Here is a 14836-nt window from a genome sequence, read left to right as displayed (position 1 = left end):
TGTGAAGGGCCTAACTCATTGTGAAGGCCGGTATGTGGCTTCTTCAGCAAACTACTGAACACCAGGTGGCCCACCGGAGCTTCCTCAAGGTCCCCATAACAGCACACAACAAACCACGTGTCCATCTTTGTACAGCCAAGCTCAAGTATTTTCTGTTACCTCTCCTGATTTTCATTTGACATCTTGCTCAGATCTTGGTGGAGCAGACAAAATGTCCCTTTAGAACATCTCACGGTCACAGAAACTGCAAGAATGAGCTTTATACATATTTATATATGTCATTTTGGTAAAGCCCAAAAATGCATTACACTTTTCACATCCTTTATAATGTATGCTCTCTTCAGGTGGAAGAGTCCAACTGAATCAGTTAAAGGGAGGTCTACATATATGTGATGTGCAGATAAAGGTGGGAATGACCTGGTAGCCCTTCCAGGAAAATTTGACAGGAAGAGAGGAATGATTAGGCCCAAAAAAACACTGTCACTTCCTATAACAATTTGTGGGGAACTCCATAAATAGTGAAGCAATTCTGCAGCCACTTGACATTGGCAGAAGAGGAAGAGGATCCTCCTTGAGAATGGGTATGGAGTCGGGAAAACGTGGGAAGATTTGACATGATGTATAGCAAGTACAGTATTACTAAAACCATAAAGGAGATTTGTTGGAAACTTATAGATTGTGTCTTTAATAAAGAGCATGTTCTGAAAAGTGACCAATAATGTATCAGTGTTTGGAGTCAACTAATCTTCTAGAGGTGAGAAAATTCCTCTTGAACTATCGTTTTAATTCCTCTACCATACACAGTAAAGACTGTTGATAGATCTGACATTAGTGAAGCGTTTTTCATCATTCAAATAGCAGTGGAGGCCTTGGCTTCCTCTGGCCCATTTTGAAATGTGGCCAGCTACGTAAATTCCCCAGAGCTGTGGTGGGCAGTGACGCTGTCAGTGGCCCTGGCAAAGGAGCTCGATTTGGCACAGTATGGGAAGCCATTATTTCTCCTTGGTTCAGATTGACAAGACAAGAGGCACATGCTAAAAACGACACCACTTTCTCTGCCCTGTCCACAAGAAGGGGAGGAGCCAACAACAGGATGTGACTGTCACACAGCAAACGGGCTCCCCGTAATTTATTACGACGACTCAGCTCTTTTATTTTAAGGTCTCTAGTGTAATGAGGCACCGCTATCATTGGGTAAATACCCCACCATGTTTAGACTAATATAGCCTCTGTAACCCGGGCTATCATCGGTATTTGCAAGGATCATGCGTATGCCTCTTAAAATAGGCACCCTATATGATGGGTGATCAGTGGCTATTTTCATTTGTGCCCGTCGTATGCCATCTCAAAGGCGTGGAGAACAAACGGGGAGTGGAGGGTCACAGACATTCATTCTGAGAGCGCATCCTAAATGGATAAGCTGGGGTCATTCATCTGAAATTTTACTTTTGGTCAATTATACATTTTTGGGCAAAGGGAGAGAAATAAAAACATTGAGGCCTTGGTCTCTCAGTTGCATAAGGTTCATGTTTATTTAGTTTCAAGTCCTGACATTCTATGCATGCTTTGAACACGTATTGCTCTGATAGCCACAGGTAGTCAAAGTTACAGTCAGGGCAGACACATGGACACAAAGTATATAAACCCATGTTGGAGGTTAAAGCTAGAATCCTTAGTTGCAACATCAATTTTTGGCCTCACGGATTAATGATACATAGGCCATTGATTCTTGAACATTTGTACTTATAAACGCATCATGAGTTCAATTGTTGTACCCCATCAGAATCCAAAATATAACGTAGCTTGTTTTGCTCCGATGTTTGTAAACAAAGAAAATATATTTAAAAAACACTTTATAGCCTCAAAACATGGCAAAAACTAGACTGTTTATATCATGGGATGGTCAGTCCTTGCATCCATAGCTCTGTCTATGAATTTGAGAGTGGTAACACTTCTCCAGGCCCATCCCTCAGATTTTTACCAAAACAGAGGTGGGGTGTCCCTTTGTTATTATTTCAAAGGATTGTAGCTTTAAGAAACAACATGTTACAGTAGAACATCACATCTTAACTTTTTAATTTCTCTGCCTGCAACTTTTTTAAACCCAGAACAACATAAACAAACAAAGCATTGTGCCCCCCTAAAACATGATATGACACCTGATATCACTGCAATTCAAAAGCCTTTCTTTTGATTGATACATTCTATCAAAGAGAATGAGAAAAACGATGTTGACAAATACGTATTGAAAATAAGCGAGAGGTTGTTAGTCACCACTTCAATAAAGTGTATAATGGCTTTATGCATAAGACCCCAATAGTGTTCCCTCAAATAAAATAAAGTGTTGATTGTAACACAGCACAGCAGAGTAAAGAGTTATGAGCGTAAATGTAATTGTTTGTGTCAGAGGCAAAGGTGTTGTGATGATCTGGCCCTATTCTTTTTGACACTTAGTGGTTAGGGACCGTTACCACTTAAATTGAGCAAGATTAAAAAGGCACACACACACGCAGGTCAACAAAAATCTAACATGTCAACCATGAACCAAAGATGAGCTTCCCTGTCAATTTTAATCCCTGAGCTGCAGGATGCAATTGAGCAAGATTAAAAGGTTCCTCAATTATAAAGCCAACATCCATTAAAACACACACCGGTCAACAAATATCAAACATGTCAACCATGAACCAAAGCAGAGCTTCCCTGTCAATTTGAATCCCTGAGCTGCAGGATGCCCCTTAAACTGGGCACCACTGACAGATAGCACCTACCTACAGGCCAACACATGCATCGCAAACCATGCATCTCCAAGATGTCTACCTTGTTTCTGGTAAATGACTGGGACAGAATACTAGTTATATCCCAAACCGGCTCTCACTTTTTCACTACCAACTCACTCGGAGGACCCTCAATTGTCACTTGACGAAACGAGAGTAAAGAGGGGCTCAATAAACCCATCAACTTTGGGACACACTCGTGACTTGAATGCAGCCCCAAGGTCTGTCAGAGGGCAATATTATTTTTGACGTCGTTTGCCCTCTGACGTCCCACGGTGATCTGCCCAGCCGGTAATATGCTAGTGTCCCCCCTTGACTAGAAACGACATAAAACATCCTCCGTTTAGGCTGCAAATGTGACGATTCCCTCCTAGACTAACTTTAATGGCGAGCAGCCCTAAAGAAAACTGGGAATATATGCGTACTGTCTTAATTAAACAATTTTCCTCCACCATGCTAGGTTGCACCAGTCTGTTGTTTGCCCCTGTCTGAAGGCTGCATGCAACGTCCGGAAGTAGCATCATGGTGGTAGAAAATTGTGTTTTATTAAGACAGTATGCATATTTTCCCAGGTATTTTAGGGCTGCTCGCCATTAAAGCTAGTTAAGGAGGAAACCGACGCCTTTGCAGCATGAATGGAGGATGCTTTATGTAGCTGCTCATCGCCGGGTGACACGAGTGTATCACCGGCTGGGCTGACTGCGTCGACACCTAGAGGTAATACGACGTCAGGAAGAACTACTAAGGGTCTCGGCGTTAGCTTGAACGATGCAATTCCAGATCAACATTTAAATAATAAAACGGGCATGAAATTCAAAATGATACAATTCCTCGTTGTTTTACAATATAATGACCACAACAGTCAAACATTTAATTTGGGAGATGTTTCATATTTTACGTGTCAAGCATCAGAAAGAGACACAAACAAATGCACATATATAATTAGGAACACTTGTCCACTCTTTTGTATGAAATTATGCAAACTCCTAACATTTCGCGGTGCTTCAAGTTGGCGCCTAGACCACTAGAGGGCGTAGTTCTTCCTGACGTCGTATTACCTCTAGGTGTCGACGCATTCAGCCCAGCCGGTGATAGACTCCTGTCCCCCTCCCCGGATAGCACTTCCCTCTGGAGCCTGCAGCCTTTCTGGCTTGGTCGAAGTGGCTATAGAAGGGTCTAATTAGCCCCAACACCCTTGATCATTTCCACTCCCTCAGCTTTGGGACACTTATGCATATGGCAGAGGCACACGTGTATGTGCAAATGGCTGGCCAGGGGGGTGCGGTAAAGGGAATGATTTGAGATTCAGCCACTGACTTAAAAAAAAGAAAAATCCTAGTCACCTTCACTTCAAACAATCAAATCTAATTGATATGCAAAACATTCTTAGAAAACAACAAAATACATTCCAAGTAAATTACAAATGTTAAAAGTTGAATAAAAACAGACAAAAGCGGGACATTGAATAGATGTGATTAATTCACTTACGAATACGCATCAATTCCCAGTTTGTTCAAAGACATGTGTATCCAAGATGTTGACAGAATGGCTACGATAGAGGCACTTCTAGTCAAAATGCCACAACTGGCTCCGACTGAGGACCTATAGCAAAACCATCAACTCTGGCACAGTCCCTTCACTTAAATCATTGTCTGGTGCAAATATGTAAACATTCAATAGATATAACACATACATTCAGTTGGATTTGGAATGCTTTGAAGGGGAGGGGTGCACTCCATGGATCTGATGCCAGTTTGCCCTTACAACATGTATTTCCTTACAGTTCTGATGTAACACTTCTAACTGACTGAGTCTGGTCACTGCTGCACTTTGCTCAAAAAACATATTGTCCTTTTTTTGCCTTGTTTGTAACACACCTGAGAATACAAGTGAATATGAGTCTAACCACAGAGCCTTACATCAATTCAGAACCCAAATTGTGTCCTTATTAGTCCATTAAAATCGTATTCTATTCCATATAGTCCAAACACCCACACAAATACAACAACTCCCCTACAGAAAAAAAAGACCCCAAAAGACAAGACGGCTACTTACGACGTCCCCCAAAACCTACAACTACTAATACTAAACGCGCAATTCAACAAAGTGATCCTGAGTAACTTCTGAGTGCAGTACACCAAACTTCCGCCTTACCCTGTTTAGAACTCAACTTCTGACGAACTCGAGTGAGAAAATATCACAGAAAACATTAACTGGCAGCTGCAACATTTTTGTTGATGCACATGCAGACATAACAATCCCTGTGACCCTAGAGGTCACAGGTGGGATTTTGCTTTGAACATGTCTCTTGAAAGAGTAGAATGCACAACAACAATACTCTTGAACTATGGCTGAGCTTGCCACTATTGGCAGCATTTCACATCTATTTAAAAAAAAAAACACACCCACACCCTGGGTTTTCAACAGTGTGCATATTGCACTTCTCGTCCTCCCAGGCATCTGGAGTAACTGGTACATCTCAGGAGAAGGTCGACTGGGACAGTAACACTTTACTGGCCTATCATCACCAATCCCAGAGTGGTCCTTCAGTTAATTAATTGATTGATCAAGAAATGCAATCTTCCATCGGAAAATCTTTCAAGTGTAGTTGGAAACATGAAAGATTCTCCTTCACTTCCACTTACCATTCCCCTTAAAAATACCCGTATCAATTTTGACTAAATTGAATTTCTACTCGCTAAAGGGCTTGAGTAGAAATGTAAATGAAAAAGAGGCTTGAATTTGCCGCCACTTTATGTTGACATTACTAGTGATGGGAAACAAGGCATCAGTGAAGGCAGCTTGGGACATCTCATCTGTCACTATTGGCAGACGTGTTGGGAGTAGATATACCAATGCCACCTGAGAAACCACACCACCCCCACCATGATAAATGTAACTAATCTTAAAAAGCTAAATGTATAGCATGTAGTATATATTAAAACTCAATTCAACTACACTTAGTAACTGAGTGTATCTTTAGAGACCTTTGGTAACAATCATTAACGCCGCATTGATTTTTTAAAAAACACATTGGGGAAGTATATCTCATGTACTTTACTGTAGCTGAGGATAGTACAAACATACCAAAGACTGCTGAAGTTATCTTTTCACTGACACAGGCATATGTCCACTGAAAACACAACAAACACTTCCTGAGGTAGTCTTTCAGTTACAACAGCGTTTTCTAGTGGATCCCCAAACAAACTAAAAACTTCCTGGAAATCTATACGAAAAATAGCTACCATGTTAACACTTCACATACTTGTAAACTGCACTTACACATCTGAACGATGCATTGGTTGTGCATTTCTTATTGCAGAGGCGTGTGCTCTGCGTAGATGAGAATACATTCAGATCTGTCGTGTAATAAATACATTTAGAAAAACAATTCTGTCACATTCACAAAAGAAAGAAGGGGGTCCCCCCCTCCTTCAGGTGAACGGTGGGTTTTGAGAGGCGTGGCTCAGTTGCCGGGGATGAGGCCTGTTGTCAGGCAGGTGGTGGTGCCTGCTCGGAGGGTGTTGGGGCTGAACTTGCAGGAGTGTAGGACGGCCTTAAACAGCAGGGGGAGCTGTTCCAACGGAACGTTCACTAGCTTCCCTGGAAGGAACGACCGTTTACATTACATTTTACACATTAGTCATTTAGCATATGCTCTTATCCAGAGAGTGCATACATTTTCCATACAATTTGTTTTATTTTTGTACTGCACCATCAAAGACAGTAAGCACAGAAAACAACCTCTCTTAATCCACATCTATCCCCCAAGCAAATCCAATGGACATTGACGTGCACAGTATTCACAACCACAGATCTATTACAGTACATTATTTACCATACATTGGGGTGTATAATGTTTTCCCTTGATGCCATCCTAAAATAGGATAGGATGAACTTTAACCTTAGACACACTGTGCTGTATACAAAATAAACACGGCACATAACATAGTACACACATTGCACATTACCCATGTCATACACACTGTACACGTTTCGTATAGCCATATGCATAATACATATTGCACACCTTACAGTGAAAATGGCTATCAGTCAGAGCTGAAAAGGGTTTGCATTATAAGGTGAAAATTGAATGAACTGTATGTACTCACCGGCAATGTGGCGGATCTCAGGGAGGCACATCATGATCTCAGGGAAGCGTTTGGGCTGGTGAGGGTACTTGTACTCAGCTAGGTCCTGGCACACATACCAGTAGCGCTTGTTCAGCTTCTCCAGCTGAGAAACGTTGGTAAGCCCTCGGATATCTGCACAGAGGAGAGGGTTACGGATTATGATGACGACTAATACAGACGTCCCTTTAAAACAATAAAGTTGTGCTGCCTTCATTGCCAAGACTTGGTTTAATAAAATATGAATTAAATAGATACACACACACACACAATAATATGCACAGTATCTACTGACATTTCAGATTATATTTCATAGGTTCCATTTTTTTTTTTCAGTGTAAAAATTAGCCCAGCACCCATTTTATCATCCCAGCCTTTTTTGGATTTTCCAACATATTTTAAAAAAGTATGTAGAATTGACATACCTTGGGTGAGGAAGTTGATAGCTTTCATACAGGCATACTCCTCATTGCTAACCTTCAGCTGATTAAATTTGCGGAACAGGTATATCAGTCTCTCCATCACATCCATTCCATCTTCACTAAACCTGGCAGATGAGAGATAATCAATCAAAATCATTTGAAAGAATGGCTTAAGTTGCATTTAAAATACTTAATTAATGATATATCCCAGGACCGATATTTCTCAGCCAGATTAAGCTACAGGCTTAATCTGGCTCTGGGTAACCACCATTCCTAATAGTCTCCCAAAAAGGCCAACCTTGAGCCAAGGCTATGGCAATGGAACCCATCCCCAGATCCATGTTACCAGACTCAAGAACCTAGAGACGTAAGATCCCGGGCTTCTCTTACCCTTGCAGCTCGTAGTCAGAGGGTGAGTACTTGGTGGTGACGTTGGCCAGGTCCCCGAACATCTGGCCACTGTAGATGGTGAGGCTGGAGAGCAGGATGAGCTCCTGCCAAGTGGCACTGAGCAGCAGGGTGTAGTCCTCGATGGACAGCTCGCAGAAGAAGGGCAGCCGCTTGATCCAGGAGATCTGCCGAAACAGCAGCTCGTCTGCCAGCCGACAGAGCAAGGCAAACAGCTCCCCCTGGGTCACCCTGTACCTGGGGGACACATGGCAGACAGGGAGGTGTGAAGGTTAGGCATAACACACTTTCTTCGCACTCTTTAACCAAAGATAATGAATAAAAAGAGTGATTGATAGAACGTTTTTAGTAAAGATCAGACAAAACAAGACATCTGGGGTCAAGACTCCAAACCTTAAAAGTCTACCAAAAGAAAACGTCAAAAGCACAGTTCCCGACACAGATGTGTACACCGTGGGAACTCACCCATCTTCTATGAGCATGGGGGTCCCCAGGGGGGCCAGGTCCTCAGCTGCCACCAGTTGGGAGACCAGGGTCTGTGATTGGGAGTACAGGCTGCGGGCCAGGGTGGGCCTAAGGACTGACTGGGCATAACCAAAAAGGTGCGGCAGGAACTTGTAGTGTGAGGACACGGGCGTGCCCACGTACTGGTCCCGGTAGGTAGCAGTGTAGCTATTCATTTCCAGGGACTTGCTGCAAAGACACAAGCCAGGAAACCATTACAGAGTAAAGAACTGCTCTACTATAAATACTTATTACACTGTGCTTACAGAAATAATTACACAAGAATAATGGCACCATAATGTGAAGCGTGACAGAGTTTTCTACCAAATGTATATTTTTCTGGGCACAGGCAAGCATGAAAAAATCATGATAGAACTCTACGCTTTATCATGGAGACAGCGCCAGAGAGGACTGGGTTGCAGACAGAAAGCATCGACCCTGAGACAATCATGTTAAGGACAGTATTTATCATTGTGGAATGGCAAGACTTCAGCAAAGGCAGAGGAATGAAAACTGTGTCCTCTGTTTCCGCGGCAACAAACCCAGGGAGAATCCAGTTGTGTGGAGCTTCAAATTCTCCCATAAATGTGCTTAGGAGTGAAATGTGGGTGACCTTACATTTTAACATGAGAGGAACCTTCACTCAATCGCATAACAACAACATTCAAAAAAACATTACTGGTACTGGTAGGCATGCAATGGAAAATTCAAAAGGTGTCATGAAGCTGAGGGGACAAACTAAAATATATCTGTATTCGTTCATAGGAGATACGACTGCCAGATATAGGTCATTTTATTCAGAAATTAATTTAAAGATATTGAATTTGGCCACAAAATGTGGATGCATTTCACTCCTGGGGGAAGTCATAGTTACTCAGTCAGTGGTAGTGAGGTAATGGTCTGTACCCCTACTGCAACAGCTCACCTGGACGACAGGGTGGAGACCGGCGAGGGTTGGTTGCCCTCGGAGACACCATTGTCGGGGGAACTGTGGTCGCTGTCCCCGTTATTTCCCCAGGTGTGCTCTGGCAAACCAGCATCCTCCTTGAACTCCTGGCCTGTCATAATGCGCTCCATTTCTTCATTCGAAATCTATAGCAGAGAAGCGAGGGGAAAAAGGAGGGAGGGCAACAAGGAAGGAGGTAAGAGAAGAAAAAGCCTCTGTTCATTTTCTCTTGTCATTCAGTATGTCATGGGGTTATTGATTCAGATGCATTAGTCCCTGTACAAACAAAAGCCTGTTTGTCTGACGATAAGAAAAATGTTACACATTGGTCATTGTTAAGCTTCTTTATTCGGCTATGTAGCATACTAAACCCTGCTCATGAGAAATGACAAAGGTTTCATATAAATATTTTAAGAATGTTCCCGAGACGGTGGCGGGCAGCTTTTCTTTCACATATTATCAGTGTACCCGTGAACAGTGGAATCAATATGTGGCTATGAGTGGATTTCAGATGGCAGGAGCTTCTTAGATTGGAGAACAAAACAAGCTCCCACGGACACATCTCGCACTCGCTCTTGCACTCTTTGCCTCGGGAAGCGGGTGAACTTTTTCTCCGCCGCACAAGCGGTGCCTTCCCATTATCTGTGTTTGAAAGGCGTCTGATTACTCAGTTGCAGCGCTATCGTTCACATCTGAGCAGAAGGGTGATTTAAGCCTAATGAGTTAACCCTATCTGCAATAATGAGGGACAGACTTGATTGTCTCGCAGGGCCTGAATCCAGCTTTGGAGCAAGGACACCGATATTGAGGCAATCGCTGGAATCAACTGAATGATTTTGCTCCTTGAAAGATGCTAGGCAGAGAATGTTATCTAAAACCATTCTGCAGATATTTTCCAGGCAAATAAAAAAAAGAGGTATTTCAACTATTGCAAAATATCATGCAGGTACAGTGGTCTAGTAAAGACTGACTTTTGCTGTCATTATTGTGTGGTTTTAAACATTTTGAGATGACAATAAGAACAAAGTTGGTGAAAATGAAAGCCTACCTTACTGGTTCACAACAAGCCAACATTTAAACATTTAAACATATTCAACTACGTTTTTGTGGCTTGTTAAAACATTTGGAAATGCAAAGCTACTGTTAAAATGGTCTGGTTTTCACCATCAATCAGATCTCATCAATCAAACCTTTGTGTTCGGCTACTCAGCTGCTTCCAGGGGCTTCTCTTTAAAAGTACACCTGGAAAATAGCCTCTTTTTTGTGTCTCAAAACGTTTTAGCAGTTTTTAGTTTTTGTAGCTGAACATAAAAAGGCTGAAATGTATGGAACATAAAATAAATAAATAGTCTGAAAATAAAGCACTTCAAGTCCATGTCGTACACAAACGTGGGCTCTGAATCAATTGGAGAGAGAATCATGTCCCTTTTCGAGTTGCCTGTAATGTGAGAAATATATTCTCTGAATACAAACAGAATGATGGAACTAAAAGTTTCTTCTATTGAGGTTGGTTGCTTTGTAAAACACAGTCTCACACTGGGAGGAACCACAGGAGGTTGGTGGCACCTTAATTGGGGAGAACGGGCTCGTGGTAATGAATGTAGTGGAATCGGTGGAATGGTGTCAAATACATGAAACACATGGTTTCCAGGTGTTTGATGCCATTCCATTTTCTCTGTTCTGACCATTCTTATGAGCCGTTCTCCCCTCAGCAGCCTCCACTGGGAGGAACATAGAAAACACTAACACCACAGTGCACAACCAAAGTCATTGAGGGCAACAGTGTCTGCGGTTTTCAGTATGGAGAAAACTTTTTGAAACCGAGAGAAAAAGGGAGGGACTACTTGAACTTGTCCAATAAGAACACAGATTTCTTCTTTTCTTTTGCTTAAACAGTTATAAATTGTAATAAATTGTGACATACCTCGACAGGTCCAATGCTCTTATTCCTTCCCCCTGGCATTCCATCCTCTCTGATTGCTGTGGAAAGACACACAGACAGAACTTAGAAAGCCCATTCTGAAAATCTGTAAATGCATTTCACATCTTCCAAAACCATTTTAAAATAGACTAGTTGAAAGAAAAAAGATGGTGACAGGAGGGTTGGAATTGGGTTCAGCAACTCAACATAGGATGACTGGAAGTTTTTTACTGTTGAGGGAGATATGTGGAAGGCTGTAGAATCTGAGCTGTGAGATTTGTGGAAGGGACGTGGCACCCTCTAATGGTGAGAAAAGGCATCAGCGTTTTAACTGGTCTGAACTGGATTGGAAGGAAATAGAAGGATACCCTAAAGAGCATATGATTGACATCAATTGAGTTGCGTGATGAATTAACAGTTGAATGGTGTGTGTGTGTGTGTGTGTGTGTGTGTGTGTGTGTGTGTGTGTGTGTGTGTGTGTGTACATGTGTCTAAACATTTGAATTTGAAAAACATAGAACACAGAAGCCCTCTCTTCTCCGTCCTTCTATTTCTCCGTCTTTCTGTTGCCCTCCTCCCTACACGTCACACATAAACACGTCTAACTGACTACTTCCAGCTCAGAGACAGGGTCCATCTCAGCTGACAGACAAGGTAAAGGAGCAGGTTTCAACCTGTTCTTTCAGTCACTCGCATACATAAGGCTGCAAACGCTTGGTGATGTAGATGTGGTGGCCACTGGTCAGGCTTTGTGGATCTGACTAAGGTCCTTAGCACTATTCTGATTGTGTGAAATGGAGCATTGGTGGGTGTGATCTCAGAAGCGGCCACAGGGAGGCAGTGGAGGCACACTCTCGAGTTCAGCTCAAGCCACTAAGCATTTTGCACGTGGAATGCTGCAGTTGTTTGACACTGTTGTGGAGACCAGCCATGCTATCGGTTCAAATTCATTCTTTGGGGAATTAATGGTGGACCATTCCTTCGCCAAAGTGCACACTCTAAAGAGAACAGCTACGAGGGGGGTGCACTACGAGGATGGTGTACCACAAGAGGGTGGCCTTGCTACCCGTCACCCCTCATCAAATAAACCCTTTAGTTTACGGTTAGACCAAGAGAAAATGACATATCTGTGTACTTCAAGTTCATAGACACATATTTGGCAGTGACTACACACTCTAATTGGATTATCTGCATATTGCTTAAGGTGCTTCATTCACCATGCTTGGAAGTGTACATCTACTGGTCTTACAAATCAGATAACGCTTCTCGTTTCTCTCCAGCCACTGCCTGGGGGCCATTGATTAACCAGCTGTTTCAGGCCTCCCTCGTACTCCCTCCTTTCCTTCTCCACTTAGGTGTGGCAAATCGAAAGGCAATATTTATCAATGACTTTGCATATCGAGACATCAAAGCAAAGGATTTCTCCTCCTCTTCTCGGGTTTCGACACAGCACGTTCTTATCTTTTGGAACATCGAGGATCAGAGAGTGTAAGTAGAGGTAGAACATGGAACGGGAGAGAGTACTCGTGTTTCCCCAGAGGGCTTATCGGAACGGGAAAGTAAGTTGTTTCATGGCGCGGTGAGGGTGAAATTGTGATTCGGGACAGCGGTGTGTCATATCTTCTCTGCTGCCCCATTATTATTTTAAAAAATACTTTTATTTAACTAGGCAAGTCAGTTAAGAACAAATTCTTATTTACAGTGACGGCCTACCCCGGCCAAACCCTAACGACGCTGTCATATTAATGGAGCATCACACTAACTGATGGCTAATGACACCAGTGACTTTATTCAGTGTCCTCTGGATGAAGAATGGAACGCATGTGTATGGTTCATTCTCTTTAATAATATGCAGTTTTAGCAGACATTTATCCAACGCGACTTACGGTTCAATCTAATATTCAGTACATGTGGCCCATATGGAAATCAAACTCACAAGCCTGGTGTTTTAAGCACCCTGCTCCAACGAACTGAACCCTCACAACCGCTTGAAAATCTGCCCTGTTTCATCTTTTTGGGAGCATTGACATTATCTGAACAGTAAGTGTATCATAAAAATGAAGTGCCATAACGAGAGAGAGAGAGAGCGAGGTAGAGAGAGAGAGAGAGGTAGAGAGAGAGGTAGAGAGAGAGGTAGAGAGAGAGGTAGAGAGAGAGAGAGAGAGAGAGAGAGAGAGAGAGAGAGAGAGAGAGAGAGAGAGAAAGAGAGAGAAAGAGAGAGAAAGAGAGAGAGGTAGAGAGAGAGAGAGAGAGAGAGAGAGAGAGAGAGAGAGAAGAATAAAGAGGGCGGTATGACAAGCAGTGTCTAACTATGAACGTGATGTCATCTTAAGTTACAAGGGAGATAAGACAGTAGGGTGAGGCAAGATGGGGTGACAGGGGTCCAGATCCATCCAATCACCCAAATAGACTCTGACCAGAACTGACAACAACGGCTCTACCAGAATGCATTGGGGCTAGATCTATCAGAGGTAACTGCCAACCTTAATCATCGTCATCATCATCCTCTTCAACCCTCCAATCTTCCCTCTTTGAGAAGGTATCCAGTGTCATATTCATTAGTGCACACGGAAGGGAACGCGAAAAGATTGTTTGTTATTGGAGAAAGTCAGGTCGTCCCTCTGTGTTTGTCTGTTTTCTTTAGTTTGGTGCCTAATGAACAGAACCCAGGTGTAATCTCCATGTGAGGTCCAATTCCAAACTCCTTTCCTCCCTGTTGTTACCTCTCTGTATCTGTCTCTCTCTATTTACCTCTACCTCTCCGTCGATCTCTTTATCTTAATCTCTCTGTGGTTTTGGGGCCTGTCACTCATCGATACCGGCACGCTGTCTTTCTCTTTGGCGTTTGATGAGGAGAATGTTTCGAGAGGGCTACAGCTGCTCCCTGCACAGCAGCTGTAGCCCTCGGCCGTTTGAACTACAGCTGACAGAGCGCTACGTGGGATAAGGATAAAGCCCTCAGGATGTGGGGCTAAACACTCATTTGAGAGGGATTTGTGCTGAAAGATGTTCAATGCGGTATATTCATTGCAGAAGCAGAGTGGTTCTGGAGGTAGTTGAAGTCATTACTCAGAAGTTATGAGCAATACTTCGATGACAGTCACAGTGACAATAAGTATGAATACTGTATAACCTTAGCAGAGGTCAGCTAGTTTAAACTAGCTTAGCACCGTATAGTGATTTCACCTTTCCTGAAACCTTCAGTAAACTTTTGGACATTTTCCTACTCTTCCCCACGTACCTTTGCGGTTCATGCCCATCTGTAGGCACTTGAGCAGGCGGCAGTACTGGCAGCGGTTGCGTTGCTTGCGTGACATCTCACAGTTCTTGTCGCGGCTGCAGCGGTAGACGCGCTTGTTGCAGATGCTGCGCTTGAAGAAGCCCTTGCAGCCCTCGCAGGAGATGATGCCATAGTGCAGGCCCGTCGCACGGTCGCCACAGATGAGGCACAAGCGCGGGTCAGCCTGATCATCTGAGAGACAGAAAAGACCGAAAGAGAGCAAAGAAGAAAAGGAAAGAAAATAGATTTTGAAAAAAAAGAAAGGATGAAAGAAGAAAAAAGGAGAGATATAGAAAACATAAGGGGAGAAGATTTATTCACAGTTCCGTATCAGTCATGCATAACGTAAATTATGTAAATACAAGGTCAATCATTCACTCCATGGGATCACTGCCACATCCCTAATCTTGTACTGAGCAAATAAAGTTACATATCTTAGAGACATGAATGT

The 14836-nt window shown here is 42.9% G+C and overlaps 1 protein-coding gene across 3 annotated transcripts in view; it reads right to left on the bottom strand.

The window, feature by feature from the left end:
- Positions 1–1507: 1507 nt before the first annotated feature.
- The window catches only part of LOC110523216 (nuclear receptor subfamily 6 group A member 1-A), a 189677-nt gene continuing 176348 nt past the window's right edge, over positions 1508–14836 (bottom strand). For all 3 annotated transcript variants that reach the window (XM_021601715.2, XM_021601716.2, XM_021601717.2), the window contains 8 exons: positions 14347–14577; positions 11109–11164; positions 9164–9330; positions 8200–8427; positions 7717–7971; positions 7330–7451; positions 6887–7039; positions 1508–6377 (listed from right to left, as the gene is read on the bottom strand). In XM_021601715.2, coding sequence (XP_021457390.1) covers positions 6241–6377; positions 6887–7039; positions 7330–7451; positions 7717–7971; positions 8200–8427; positions 9164–9330; positions 11109–11164; positions 14347–14577 — 1349 coding nt within the window. In that variant the 3' untranslated portion in view covers positions 1508–6240. The remainder of the gene's footprint in view (positions 6378–6886; positions 7040–7329; positions 7452–7716; positions 7972–8199; positions 8428–9163; positions 9331–11108; positions 11165–14346; positions 14578–14836) is intronic.

This window comes from Oncorhynchus mykiss, chromosome 5 (genome assembly GCF_013265735.2).
Source record: "Oncorhynchus mykiss isolate Arlee chromosome 5, USDA_OmykA_1.1, whole genome shotgun sequence".
Classification (NCBI taxonomy): Eukaryota; Metazoa; Chordata; class Actinopteri; order Salmoniformes; family Salmonidae; genus Oncorhynchus; species Oncorhynchus mykiss.
Note: the sequence above shows the minus strand (reverse complement) of the source record. Positions and strands in the feature narration are given on the sequence as shown.